The sequence below is a fragment of the Amblyomma americanum genome, chromosome 1, assembly GCF_052857255.1.
Source record: "Amblyomma americanum isolate KBUSLIRL-KWMA chromosome 1, ASM5285725v1, whole genome shotgun sequence".
NCBI classification, from domain to species: domain Eukaryota; kingdom Metazoa; phylum Arthropoda; class Arachnida; order Ixodida; family Ixodidae; genus Amblyomma; species Amblyomma americanum.
This window is the reverse complement of record NC_135497.1, coordinates 43,027,650-43,042,174: the sequence shown is the minus strand read 5'-3', so window position 1 is coordinate 43,042,174 and position 14,525 is coordinate 43,027,650. Positions and strand designations below refer to the sequence as shown.

General features: G+C 47.4%; 1 protein-coding gene across 3 annotated transcripts; it reads left to right on the top strand.

Annotated features, from left to right (window-relative positions):
* The first annotated feature begins 2,405 nt into the window (after positions 1-2,405).
* On the top strand, positions 2,406-13,244 carry LOC144132430 (tubulin beta-4 chain-like). 3 transcript variants are annotated; one of them, XM_077664845.1, is made up of 7 exons: positions 2,406-2,724; positions 3,473-3,581; positions 5,014-5,121; positions 10,330-10,574; positions 10,724-10,923; positions 12,428-12,864; positions 13,015-13,244. In XM_077664845.1, the coding sequence occupies exons 1-7, from the start codon at positions 2,668-2,670 to the stop codon at positions 13,185-13,187; spliced, it is 1,329 nt and encodes a 442-aa protein (XP_077520971.1). In that variant the 5' UTR covers positions 2,406-2,667; the 3' UTR covers positions 13,188-13,244. The 3 variants fall into 3 exon arrangements, with proteins under 3 accessions (XP_077520971.1, XP_077520965.1, XP_077520979.1); XM_077664839.1 differs by having other exon boundaries at positions 2,407-2,724; positions 5,011-5,121; XM_077664853.1 differs by lacking the exon at positions 5,014-5,121 and having other exon boundaries at positions 2,408-2,724.
* The last annotated feature ends 1,281 nt before the right edge of the window (positions 13,245-14,525 follow it).

Genomic DNA, 14,525 nt, shown 5'->3' with positions numbered 1-14,525 from the left:
AACCCGACCGGACCGGCTGCGTTTTTATGGAGGAAAAACGCTAAGGCGCCCGTGTGCTGTGCGATGTCAGTGCACGTTAAAGATCCCCAGGTGGTCGAAATTATTTCGGAGCCCTCCACTACGGCGCCTATTTATTTCTTCTTTCACTCCCTCCTTTATTCCTTCCCTTATGGCGCGGTTCAGGTGTCCAACGATATATGATACAGATACTGCGCCATTTCCTTTCCCCCAAAAAACCAATTATTATAATTATTCAGCGCAGATCGGGTTTTGGGTAGGTGTCGCATTTATAAATATACCACCGCAAAACGTAAGCCCATGTTACGGCAGAAGGGAAGACATTACGACAAATCCATTGCCCTCCTCACTGTAGTCGCGTCTCTTTTTGTGTACTCACTTCGTTTTTACAATTCGTGAGTATCGTTACAACAGATCCTGGTTGGACGAGCGTAATGGAAACGCCTGCTCGATGCTGCGGCACCTTGGAAGCCTTAACCCGGGAAGCAATGCGCAAGCTGTGCAACATACTCTGAAAAGCTGTTAAAATTGTATGTACTGAATTTCGCGAGAGAGGGGTCACAGTCGTGTTCTCACAAAAAAATACTCAGCATATTTAATCCAGTTAATGAACAATTTCGAACGTAAGGAGGCCCGTACCAAATCGCACTCAGCTTGCCACCGTTACAAATGCTGGTAAGGAATTGTCTGGTTTGCTGCTGGGGCCTGATGTTTAATTCACAGGAAGTTATTTTAAACACCTGTTTTGATGAACAGCACGGGGAAGGCGCAAATGCAACCATTTTTCGCTTAATTCTGTACACTAGGTATGCGGATATCCATGGCTATTGAGGAAGGCTCCAAGTTTGTTCCTCTTACGTTATGTTAAGGTCTGTTTACACGATGAACCCCATATCGGAGACGCCGCAGTGCCTTTGGCGGTCGTCTGCTGATACCAAGGTCGCCAGTTCGATTCCTGCCGCGGCGGCCATATTTCGATGGAAGCGTAATACAAAAATACCCGTGTGCTGCAGTGACATGTGGCGCATGTTAAGATCCCCATTTGGGCTAAATTATTCTCCAGCTCTCCACTACGGTGTTCCTCATACCCCATGTGTCGGTTCGAGACGTTAAACTCGACAATTACTAAAAAGAAAATCTGGAGACCAGTTTTTGTGTCTCGAAACAGGCTTCGCGTGACTTTCTACTTTCAGTTCGTTAAGTTCGCGCCTGGCCCGTATCTGGCCTGGCCCCGGTTGATGATGATGATGATTTTGGCCTCTGGTTGAATGGTACGTACCCACGGTGGGGGAGTGAGTGGACAGGGTACATTGGCCCCGGTTATCTGCGCACCAGGGGTTCCAGCAGAAATTCCGATATCCTTTTTTCTGACGGCGGACCCCGGATCCTTGGCTGCCATGTTGGTGAACGTCGCACAGTGAAAGGTGATGCGCATGTCTAATCCTGTTATCAGCACCTGTGATGCTGGAGGTCGGAGCAAGCGGCTGTAAGTGGATTAGGCATACGCACGGCCTGTCACCGTGCTACGTTCACCAACATCAGGCAATTGTCCGCGGGCAGTGTGCATGCCTAACGCACCGAAAGCAGAACTCCGCCCGGACCAAGGAATGGCAAGAGGCCCGTATTGTGAATCCACATTTACTAAAGAATTGCATGATCCATCAAAAGTATCGAACATTACACCTAGTAAAATCACTGCCCGAATGAACAATTTCTGCGCAAATTGTCTGTGTTAATCGCTTGCTGTTCACCAGGCATATATTGGCGCATAGCCACCCAATCTGAACCTGGCAACGTTTGGCAGAAGGTTAGGTGGGCGGATGAGATTAAGAAGTTTGCAGGCATAAGGTGGGCGCCGCTGGCAAAGGACAGGAATAATTGGAGAGCCATGGGAGAAGCCTTTCTCCTGCAGTGAGCGTAGTCGGGCTGATGACGACGATGATGATAATGACCCACCCAAACCCCCAACCCAACCTCTCATACCACACCCAACCCCTTGCTCCCAATGGGAAGCCACTGTTTCGAGAGCTCAAACCAGGATGACCAGCGCAGACTGATCGACCAGGCAACCCCGATTGGAACAGATAATGAGGCCCTGGACTCAGGTCCCTAACCTCTTGGGGCTACAGTCAGGCTGCTGCTGCTGCTGATGATGATGAAGTAAAGTTTTCCAATCGGTCGGTAACATTCAAACTTTAGAACCGACGGCACGCGCACAAATCGAAAGGCTAGAAAAGTGAAAAGATTATGCTGCAGAATGCACATTAGTTCTTTCGAGCGAAATCAACTTCGAGCACCGAGAAAAGAAAGTAGAAGAGGCCGAGTTCGCCCCTGGAGCCAGTTGAGAGAACCCCGTTGTGCCGGAAGCTTTGCGAAACGAAAAATAGTTCGCGTTGTACGGCGCATATCCTTTACACGGCATCCTGTACGTGAACTGAAGGCCTTATATATAAGCTCTGAAACGCATTTACCATGGCAGGAACAGGCTGCGGCACTACTTTATGCGCTATTGAGTTGACACGCGTGCACATAGGAACAGAGTTGAGGAAGAAGTGAGCGTTGATGCGGCGCAAGGCTACAAATACGTGGACCCTTGACCCGGGCAGGCAGTCGGCATCTTGACAGCTTAGTCTCGGAGTGGCATCGAACATGCGCGAGATAGTCCACATTCAGACAGGCCAGTGTGGCAACCAGATTGGGGCGAAGGTAAGCCACCTCTACCACCTCGCGGGTTATTTCACGGCTCAGGGGATCGCGGTTGCCTTTCGGTCCCAGTGCCGGTCCCGGCGCTTTTTACGTTGGTGATTACGTTGCGTCCTAAACGCCACGTACTAGAATCTCGTTTCAGGATACGGGCGAAAGCAGTTGCCTGTAAAGCAGTCGCGGCTTTTAGCAGACGTACTGCTTTCGTTCTAAGTTGTGGCCTTTTCGCGTTGGACAATGTTGAGCCCTAGCTAATGCTCATCGAAGGCTCTTGTTCTTGACCACTCCTTTCGCTCTGACCTTTTAATTACTGCTCGCGCTTTGAGAGCGTTGAGATATTGTTGTGTTATGGCATATAGCTCAGACTTTATTCCCGGTTGTAAAAAATTCGAGACAATCGGTCTTGGCGGTGAGGTGACATGGAACAGTTTTATGGCAAATGACTGCCGCAAAGCGATCGGCGAAGATTCTTTGACGGAATTTTTTTTCGCGCGACCTAGTTTTCGCGTATGATGCAATCCAAAAGCCTCAAGCGATCTTAGGCCCTTCCGGTTTTCCGCCATCAGCAAGACACATGGCGGGTGAGAATCGATGACAGTTGACGAGTTGACTACAAAAACCAGTTGACAAGTGGAACTGTAGCAGTTATATGTTGCTTTCGCTGTGAATTACAGCATCTAAATATGATTTGACTGCCGCCACTGCGCGATGTGACGCCACTCTAATTACTGAAATCTTTTCCCGTCTGCAGTTTTGGGAGGTGATTTCCGATGAGCATGGCATCGATCCGAGCGGGGCGTACCATGGTGATTCGGACCTCCAGTTGGAGCGCATCAATGTCTACTACAATGAGGCCTCCGGTACGCGTCTGGCTGTATTTCGGTTGATAATTTCACTTTGAAGCTTCCCCGTCGAGTTTATCTTGCCTTGCGGCTGTTTCGCACTGCTAAGCATTAGGGAAATTTTCCGGGCCGTTTGGCACATGACTTCAACAGAAACAGCAAGCGAAAGACAAAACCGAACGCTGTGTGTATGGTTGTCCCTTATTCTCGCTCCTGCCTTAATAGCGCTGTTTGTGCTGTTAAGCTGATATCTGGCCTGTCAATGGAGCTTCTTCAACGGCAGGCCTTTGCTCTTCAAGCTTTAAATTCTACAACCGATCGCGCAAATCTAGTCAGGTCAAAGTGCAACGCCTAGTGACCTCTTCTGCTTGCGGCATGTTATGCTAGGCCATTGCAGCTTTTGAGGTTGCATTGCCACAAGTCCCGCAGGGATTAGATTGAAGGTTCTTGACCAAAGCCTTTTTTCTCATAGGCAATGAATGTTCACAACGCGAATGAGTTTGGAATAATAATAATAATAATAATCATAATTGGTTTTGGGGGAAGGAAATGGCGCAGTGTCGGTCTCATATATCAGCGGACACTTGAACCGCGCCGCAAGGGAACGGATAAAGGTGGGAGTGAAAGAAGAAAGGAAGAGAGAGGTGCCGTAGTGGAGGGCTCCGGAAAAATTTCGGCCACCTGGGGATCTTTAACGTGCACTGACATCGCACAGCACACGGGCGCCTTAGCGTTTTTCCTCCATAAAAACGCAGCCGCCGCGGTGGGGTTCGAACGCTGGTTTTGAATTCCCTCGTCAGGTTTGACGAGGACATAGTACGTCTCCCCTCTACTACGTTTCCTCTTGCTGCAGTGAGTTTGTAAGGAGTTTTTAACTCTATGTTTGCTAATACCGCCGCTGTGCTTCATTTGGAAGGGACTCGATCATGACATCCATGATTCGGCGGACGCATTTCTATGGAGGCGAGACCATAAAGAGCCGTGTGTTCTGCGATCTTATTGCGCGTAAAGTAACCCGAGGTGGTGCAAATTTATCCAGAGGCCGGCACTACTGCGTTGATGACAGCCCATGTACAGAATTCGGAATGTTAATCCCATATAGGACACCGTTTGTTTAGTAATACGGAACAGAATCGAAACAGGAGTCGCAACAGGACGTTAATGTAGTGACATCATTTTGATCCATCTCAATTTATCTATCAACATTTCACCTTCTGTTTTTCTGCTGAAAGATATTTAAATATTTTATTATTAAATATAACTGGATCATCTGTTTAAAGGCCGGGAGGTGGCGGAAGGGCCTAGTAGTGCCGCTTTTATTTGCTATGACACCTACAGTTGGTGCGCTCCATTTCCTTTCTTTAACTGGCTTTGTTGTGACGCAGGTACTTGTAATAACTGCACGGTATCTTTGTTGCCGCTAAGTGATATTTATTTTTTGTTTCAGAAGGTAAATACGTGCCTCGGGCCATCCTGGTTGACTTGGAGCCGGGAACCATGGACGCCGTCCGCTCGGGACAGTTTGGACAACTCTTCCGGCCGGATAACTTTGTGTTCGGTAAGGGGCTTCTCGGCTTAAAATCTACTACATAAACGCACCCACAAGAGCGCACAGTGCAGACTAATCTTTAAAGCGCAGAACTGGCTAAATTTGTACCCACATCTCTGTACGCGCAGCGAATCCTCGCTCAGTATAATCCAGTCCGAGTGGCAGTCAGTTTAATACAGCCACGCAATCAAGTACTTCGAGTTTGAAATATGAGCATTCTCATCAGTTCCTTGCGAAACCTAGGCCGCCAAGATTGAGACGCAAGCTTGGTGGTTCATCAAGAATGTAGTGCGCCGTGAAAAGAGCATATTACGAGAGAGGCAACACATGGGCCATTTCGAAATTAAATTGAATCGGAATTAGCTCCGTTAATCGAGGAAATACAAGGCAAAAGCTGTCGGCGTTCAATGTGTTCATTGACGTGGACACCGTTCTAGACGCTTAAGGAAGTGCGTAAACTGGCTCCCCGGGTCAGTGGACGCTTCACTCGCCCTTCGAGTTACGTGACGATGGTGAAGACATGTGGGCTGCATGCATTAATAATAATTGGTTTTTGGGTAAAGGAAATGGCGCAGTATCTGTCTCATATATCGTTGAACACCTGAACCGCGCTGTAAGGGAAGGGATAAGGGTGGGAGTGAAGAAGAAAGGAAGAAAGAGATGCCGTAGTGGAGGGCTCCGGAATATTTTCGACCACCTGGGGATCTTTAGCGTGCACTGACATCGCACAGCCCATTGGCGCCTTAGCGTTTTGCCTCAGTAAAAACTCAGCCGCCACGGTCGGGTTCGAACCCGCGAACTCCGGAGCAGTAGCTGAGCGCCCTAACCACTGAGTCACCGCGGCGGGTCTCTGAATACATTAGCACTGATAACTTCGTGGTGGACACGCGGCACTGCAGTAATAGGCCGCAGCGTTCATTGGGTGATCAACCTCTCGCGATCATCAACTGCAACCTGCCACAGAGGCAGGGTGGACGCGCTGCATATCCAAAGTGCGGAAGGCAATCAAGTGGGGTTTTAAAGTGAAGGCTTTACTGGCCGCAAACTTGCTATTTCGCCGTGGCGATGCTCAGAGGAAGCACATAACGTCACAACGCGCGGTTCACCGCGCATATTTCTCTCTTTCTCGCTCCCTAGTCACTACTGAGCATGCGCCACTAGTAGCACCGAGCCACAGGTGTTCCGGCGCTGCGCAGCGCCATGCCTTTCCTCAAAATCCAACTTTCAATTTTCAGTTTTCTCTTTTTTCTTTCCCTCCCTCCTTTATCGCTTCCTTTACGGCGCGGTTCGGGTGTCCACCGAGATATGTGAGACTGTTACTGTGTCATTTCCTTTCCTCAAAAACCAAAAAAATCTAGTCAGCCGACGGCGTTCATAGTTCATTGGCGTTGAGAACTTTGAAAAGGCCGTTCATTTTCACGAAAGGAAAGGCGTAATATTAAATGTAATAATTAGTTTTGGGGGAAAGGAAATTGCGCAGTATCTGTCCCGTATATCGTTGGACACCTGAACCGAGTTGTAAGGGAAGGGATAAACGAGGGAGTGAAAGAAGAAAGAGGTGCCGTAGTGGTTGGCTCCGGAATAATTTCGACCACTTGGGGATCTTTAACGTGCACTGACATCGCACAAGACGCGGGCACCTTAGCGTTTTTCCACCATAAAAACGCAGCCGCCGCGGTCAAGCTCGAACCCGGGAACTCCGGATCAGTAGCCGAGCGCCCTAACCACTGAGCCACCGCGGCGCACAACCGGCTCCATGGGTCAGTGGAGACCTAAATCTCGCTTTCATGCATGTGGCGCTGGTGTCGAACTGCAAAAGAATGCTTTGAATGCGTTCCCCACATTGGATAGGCAGCGCGCCCTCCCTGCCACCCTGGGAGGTGGCACGCAGTTAATGGTTGATCGCGAGATATTGATCAGCAAACGAACGCAGCGGCTTAGCTATTGCTGCAGTGCCGCATGTCAGCCACAACGCTGTCAGCGCTATTGCATTCAGGCCACATCTCTCTCCCACCACTGCCACATGCATAATAATAATTGAATGAGGCGTCCGCATATCCATATCCAGGCAGCCAGTTATGCGCCCTTCCTTTGTTGAACTCCATCGTCGTCTAGAACTTTGTCAACGCCAAGAACACAGTGAACGCCGACACCTTTCGCTTTGTATACCCTAGATTAACTGAGCTAATCCACATTAATTTTTTGCAGTTGCATGCCAACGCCACTTTACATGAAAGCGAAAGTGAGGTGTCCACTGACCCAGGGAGCCATTTGTGCGCCTTTCCTTTCGTAAAAATGAACGGCCTCTAGGTTTTCAACACCAATGCACCAAATGAGCGCCGGCGGCTCACTTGTTTTGCTCGGTTTTGAGGAAAGGAAATGGAGAGGCAACTGTCCATATCTCTCGGTGGACGCTAGATCGAATGGATAAAGGCGGGATGGAAACAAGAAAAAAGAAAACTTGAAAATGAATTTTTAAGAAAGGTGTGGCGCGACGCAGCGGCGGAACACCTATGGCTCGGTGCAACTAGTGGTTCATGCGCAGTAGTGACTAGACACGCTTACCCGAAATGGCCCGCTGGCTATAGTCTAGCGTAGCTCTCGCTACAAAAGATTCCATCCGCCTTTGACACAACACCACATCACTCAGCAAAACGCATAGGTGGCGCATTACACAAGGAAGGGAGGCGGCCGTCTGCGGGGACAATCCGGCATAAAACAAAAATATTAAAGACAGATATAACACAGGATATGAGCACAGCAGGCGGCTCTCCCTCCCCTGTGTTCATGTCATTTGTCACTCGTTTTACGTAGTGACTCGCTGGAGAGATTGTGTTCTGTAGCCGAGTACAATGCGAGCCATGACTTGTTGAATTGTTTGCAGACGTGAACATATATTTTCAAATTCTTTCATCCGTCGCATTATCGGAAACTTCCGCAAGCTGTTAACTTCAACTGTGTTGAGCGTTGCTTATCTCTCTACTCGCTACCTCCACCAAGCAGCATAAGTATAGTTTTTTCCGCCCAGTGCATGGCTTTCTTTCTACATGAATAATTCCAATAAGTTCGTTGTGTCGCCTCCCAGCCTCCACGTGGCCAATGAAACGCTGAGCAGTATAATTCAATATATGCAAATATTCATTGTTTGTTCTTCTTGTGATATTTAGCGTGCTTATAGAGAACTGTACTATTGTTGTTTTTGATAGTGCCACGTTTATTTGGTGTACTAGCTTTAACAAAATATTTTCAAATAATGTATTGTAATTGCAGTTGGTAATTTTCACCTGTATTCTAGTGCATTCTTATGGTGTTGTATTGCCTTAAGTATTGTGTATATTTGTTGCATATTTTCAGAGTAACGTGTGTAACGATTACTGCAGTCTGATGCTTGAATTTTAATAAAGAATGTTTTGGATACAACCATGTGTCTCCTCACGGGATTAAACTTAGTGATGCAAACGAAGCCTAGCTTCAGAAGGATCGACATCTGAGCTGCGTTGTCTTTTCTACGTTCTTGTTCGTTTTGAGTGCACTAAACTTTTCCTTAAAGCCTAGCCTTTGCTGAAACGAGAATGCAGATATTAATCACAAAGTGAACATATATGTTGGTGTTTACAACCGCACGCGTTTCATCAAGTTTTGTTGTTTTCCTCATAATAATAACAACAATAATAATCCCGTTGATCGCACTTCGTTCTTTTTAATTTGGTGGAATTAAAATGAAATGGCATATTTTCCAGTAGCGCAGCAGGCTACAGGGTGTTGTCGGTATAGGGAAAGGGGGCCTGCATGCGCATTAGCCCAGGGCCCCATTTTTCTTATTCCGGCCCTGGAATCGCACACAGCGCTCCACAACCCACCCAATGGACCACCGGTGTCCAAAGAATGAACGAAGGGCGTCTGCTACCAAACGTTAGGACTTCCGATGGAGGCCTATAGTTTTATCCCGAATACGAACTACAGACATCCCTGGGACCATCCCATGCAAAATAAAGGCGGCCGAATGAACGTCCTACGTACGTCCACGCCGGACATTCAGACGTCCTTCGGATCCCAAAATTAGGATATAAGTTCCCGGATACGTCTATAGAACGTCCCTTCCCGCATTTGACGCGCGCATGACATCCACTAGTACGTCACCACAGTTCGGATGCTCATACCACCATCGATGAACCCAATTCCTACCGTCATCAGCCAGACGGCCGGAAACGAACATTTCTTGGACCATTTTATGGCAGCTGCTAAAACAAATACGGTTGAAAGCTGTAATTCCTTGGCATTAGCTGAACACCCAAAGAAGAATTAACATGCATACAACTTTCTCAAAAACTCTGAGACGACTGCAGTCTGCTGCATTGAAGAAATGCGAAAGCATTAGCGGTGGTGGCTGCTGGTGCGTTTAGGTGCTTCGTTTGTACCACTAAGTACTTTCTTTGTACGACTAGGTGGTTCCTTTGTACGACAAGGTGATTCTTTTTTACAACTATTCGCTTCTGTTTCTTCTCCTCTTTCTTCTACTTCTGCTTCTATGCCTTTGAGTTGAATATGAAGTCATTTTTATAAGTTCCGTTAGAAGGGTCCCCAAAACTCACGCGTAATCTTGAAGGTTCAACACGACTTTAATGTGCAGCGAAACGGGCGTAAGTACGAGAGTGGCAATATATGTGCTTTTTCCAAATTAAGATTCTATCCGCAGTTGCTACACCGCAGAACACAACGCCCCACATCACTCCAGCAAAACGGGTATGTGACATATTAATGACTGGATGTAGTCCTCAGCGGGAGAAATCTGGCAGAGTGCAAAAAAAATTAGGACAGCGATAAAAGATGGGTACTGCAGAGAGCCTCCTTCTGTCCTCGTCTTGTCTGCCACATAGCTCTTTTACCAGAGTGACTTAGTGCCGAGATTGAGTTCTGAAGGCCGAGTGAAACATAGCCATCACTTGTTATAGTCTTTACATGCCTGAAAACTAATTAAATTAATTCACACGTAACAGCATCCTAATATTATCCAAACTTAACTTTACCTATGAAATGCGGTGTTTATCCCCCTATTGGCTATGGCCATCAGGCCACTTAAGTCAATTTTTGTTGCCTTTCTGGCTGCTGTGTGAAGTGTGTTTGGATAGTGGCTTTCCTTTATTGCATATTCCAGTACTGATTTTCTTCAGAATACAGTTTGTGCAAGTATACGCCTTTCACAACCTGCCCCTTCAGGTCAGAGTGGTGCTGGCAACAACTGGGCCAAGGGCCACTACACCGAGGGTGCTGAACTGGTGGACTCGGTGCTCGACGTTGTGCGCAAGGAGGCGGAATCCTGCGACTGCATGCAGGGATTCCAGCTGACCCACTCCCTGGGCGGTGGTACTGGATCTGGCATGGGCACACTGCTCATCTCGAAGATCCGTGAAGAGTACCCCGATCGCATCATGAACACCTACAGTGTAGTGCCCTCTCCAAAGGTGTGTGACATTATCTGCAGGACCCAATTTCAGCATCTTTGAAACAAAGCAAACATGACATTTCGGCCTTGCTTTATAAGGCGCCTTCCTTGAATTTTGATTAGTCGGTATGCACAAAGTTCTCATTCTCTTCCTGCGGCTACCTCTAGGTTTCGGACACTGTCGTCGAGCCCTACAATGCTACTTTGTCAATGCATCAGCTTGTGGAGAACACCGACGAGACCTACTGCATCCACAACGAAGCACTCTACGACATTTGCTTCCGGACGCTGAAGCTCACGACTCCCACCTACGGAGACCTTAACCACTTGGTTTCTGCAACGATGTCGGGTGTGACCACATGCCTGAGGTAAGTATTTCTCAGCTTCGTTCAAGGGGTCACTTAAGCGCCTCATGCATGTTCATAAAGAGCCCAAAGAGGTCGACACCATCCGCCGAATTGCTAGTTCCGACGGCAGTGATCGGTTCAATATGGAACAAGCACTGCAAAGACTGCGGTCGCCAAGGTCTTTTACAAAATATTTAGAGTAATACATTACAGCTAATCTCCATGTATGAAGTGCATGTGGTGGCAATATTTTCAGAAAATACAATGACGAGCAAGAAAGCAAATAAAAGCACCCTCACCGTCCGCATAAAAACTAACAAACACCGCACCTGCTATAGCCAGCCAAGCAGCTGCTCAAGGAAGCTTTGAAAAGCACTTCAAGGAAAGTGAATTCGGCAGCGGCAGCAATAACGAGAAGGCGGCTGTCGTCGGGAATAATGGAGCGGCGCCTAATCTACGGCATGCGATTGCACACATTGGGAATAAAATGGCCGTGTTTAACCACTGTACCTCAAAAAACCCATGAGGCGAAAAGGTAAATTAAGGCCTCGCGCTGTAAATGATGAAAAACTACTCTGTTCAAAAGCAAACATCTCAAATCTCTTGGAAATAATTTAGGTGTGTGTCAGTGGAGAATACTTTTTGAACTTTTTCTCCTTTATAAAGCGCACATTTATCTCGTTCAGCTCCTTAATCCTAGCGTACAGGACCTCCATATAAAGCATCACGTATATTGAAATCAGTTATCCCCGTTTTCTCTTTGGGAAAAGGGAATACAAATTCCCACGTTTTGGTATGGAAGTTTTTCTTCGATAAATAGTGGCACTTTCTGAGGACGTTGGGAGCAGAGTACAACATTAGCCTGCTGAGCAGTCAGTATGGAATAAATACTGGTTGCCATTGTTGGGAGATGGTGGTTTAGGGCCTGGAGAACGATCACATAATTCTAAAGTGCCACGACAACCGGCAGACCGGTGAAGTTAATACCCATCGATGTTCTCCTAATGTAGTAATTTGTATAACCTTTGAAGCTGGATACGAAGCAGTGACCACGTGAAGAATCCATTTTTATTTTTTGTGATTTTGCCAATGAATCGAAACCAGCAACCGAAGAAATCATGTTATCTTACTGAAGCTGGTTTGTTTCTCCGCCGTTGTAATTTGGCTGAGGCAAATAACAGGCATGCAGTTTTAATGTTCTCTAGAACAGACTGGCAAAGTGTAAACTATGTCACTTCTGAAATTTTCATGAGTTCGTTCTTTCATTGGGCTTCGTTGTCTGCACTGGCGTGAAGAGAACTGAATTTAAAATTTGATGACCCGATATTCAAAAGCTTTGAATGAACAGCGCGCAACAATCGCGACATTCTACAAGATGCCTCCACTGACCGTTGTAGCTGCTCCACAATCTTACCACAATCTTGTTCTGACTGTTCCCAAACAAGAGCGCCCAACATACCTCTAAATTCTCTCTCCCCTTGTGAATTAAGCGGGCTTCTAATCAGCACCGTCCCATTCCTCACAGATTTCCTGGGCAGCTGAATGCTGATCTTCGCAAGCTGGCCGTTAACATGGTGCCCTTCCCTCGCTTCCACTTCTTCCTGACTGGATTCGCTCCACTCACGTCCCGCGGCTGCCAGGAGTACCGGGCTCTGACTGTGCCGGAGCTGACGCAACAGATGTTCGATGCCAAAAACATGATGGCTGCTTGCGACCCCCGCCACGGTCGTTACCTGACAGTTGCTGCAGTCTTCAGAGGCCAAATGAGCATGCGGGAAGTCGATGACCAGATGCTCAACATCCAGAACAAGCAGTCGAGTCACTTCGTTGAATGGATCCCGAACAGCGTAAAGACAGCTGTCTGTGACATACCGCCTCGAGGTCTGAAGATGTCTGCTACTTTCATTGGGAACAGCACAGCCATTCAAGAGATTTTCAGGCGGATCTCCGAGCAGTTTACAGGTGACCATCGTGTTTGATTTGAAAGTGCTTCTTAAAAGCACATGCTTTCATTGTAGGTACCCATTGCTGTCGAGTTTCTGGGACAGCGCATTTTCGGGGACAGTTCTAGGAGTGTGACCCGGCCTGCTTGATATATTATTTTTTTTGCAGCTATGTTCCGCCGCAAGGCCTTTCTGCATTGGTATACTGGAGAGGGCATGGACGAGTATGAGTTCATCGAGGCAGAGTCCAACTTGAACGACCTGGTGTCAGAATACCAACAGTACCAGGAGTCCACACCTGAGGACGAGGGGGAATTCGAGGAGACCCAGGCAGAGGCCTAGTTTTTTGTGTGCAGCGCTTTTTTCTTTCGCTTTACAATAAAGTGTTTGTTTGTCATGGATCCTTCTTTTTGAGCCAGGTGCTTGTGCACTTTAGTATGTCGTAGGCCCGGACTGCGTCACAAGGATGGTCTTGCAAAGCAGCTAAACCTTACTGTATTGCAATGTGCGCACATCTGTAAATAGCCGTGTGACTGGCGTTTTCGACATTTTGACGAAACTCTAAAATCTGTTAAAAGCTTCTTATCGAACCACTTTTAGAGCGAACGCAAGGTGATCTTAAGGAAAACAAGTTTTGATGAGCTATTATTGGTCTCGGATACTTCCTGTCAGATGTGGCAAATTCTCTGTGCTGTCGAAACTGATATGAGACGAGCCGGTTTTTAGAACATCGCTTCGGAGAATACATTTTGCCTATTATTCTCAGTGTTATTTGACTGAGTTTTTTTGGCGTATTATCTAGCCATCATCTTTTGTTTCATATTTTTACGATTTTTAACAAAAACATCAGTGACGGGATCTTCGTCAATACTAGGAAGATCGTATCACTTTCCTTGAGAGGCTCTTCTACTTGAGGGAAGGAAAACACGATGAGAAGACGCCGACAGGACATCGAGTAGCATTTGAGGCTGCTTGACCAATTCATTGTTCAGCGATAGTCGAGCTCCTCGGGGCTGCTGAACCTGTAGCGATCGAACCACAAGGCCCATATCTCGTTCTTCTGTGAGCGGCATAGCCCTAACCCGGGACGCAGAGCAGAAAGGTTCGTCGCCAAAGGCTTTGGCGATTCGCCACTGTGAGGAGCCCTCAATCCTTAATACTCAACGAACATTACCCGTGTTGAATTCGGCGCTATTGATTCAGAATCCCTTAGCGTGGTGTCCACAGAAACAGAGGGTAGGTGCTTTGGAAGCCACGCGAGCTTTCGTGATCTGAAAGCCCTATGGTTGGAAGCGGGAGCGATATTTCCGGCGAGGGCCTGGCGTAAACAGCTCTTTGTCTCTATAGCAGTTTAGCGTCAGCATCACCAGCTCTTAACGCGATAGCGGTAAAGGCCCCGTTCACCCGAAAATCCAGTGCCGATGTTCGTGTTTTCGGTGTTGTGAGTGAAAAATCGCAAGATCTTGATTGCCCAGGTATTGAATGCCCAGGTATTTTTGGATGCAAAGTAGAGAACGACCGTTTGCATATATGGTAATTAACCGATTGCGCTACCGCGTTATACCCTTAGGGCGGAGCTTAAGTGATCCTTCCAAGTTTTGCATGGCAGGTATGAAAGCGCTTCCTGATGTCCCTGAGGGGCGCAAGTATGTCTCCGTAGTACGTTTGCATTACAGGATA

Bases quoted from the DNA above. Each gene is read 5' to 3' on its own strand.
- LOC144132430 (XM_077664839.1), top strand. From the start codon at position 2,668: ATGCGCGAGATAGTCCACATTCAGACAGGCCAGTGTGGCAACCAGATT. The intron at 10,924-12,427 runs GTAAGTATTTCT...CATTCCTCACAG, and splicing joins GGTGTGACCACATGCCTGAG to ATTTCCTGGGCAGCTGAATG. The intron at 12,865-13,014 runs GTGACCATCGTG...TTTTTTTTGCAG, and splicing joins GATCTCCGAGCAGTTTACAG to CTATGTTCCGCCGCAAGGCC.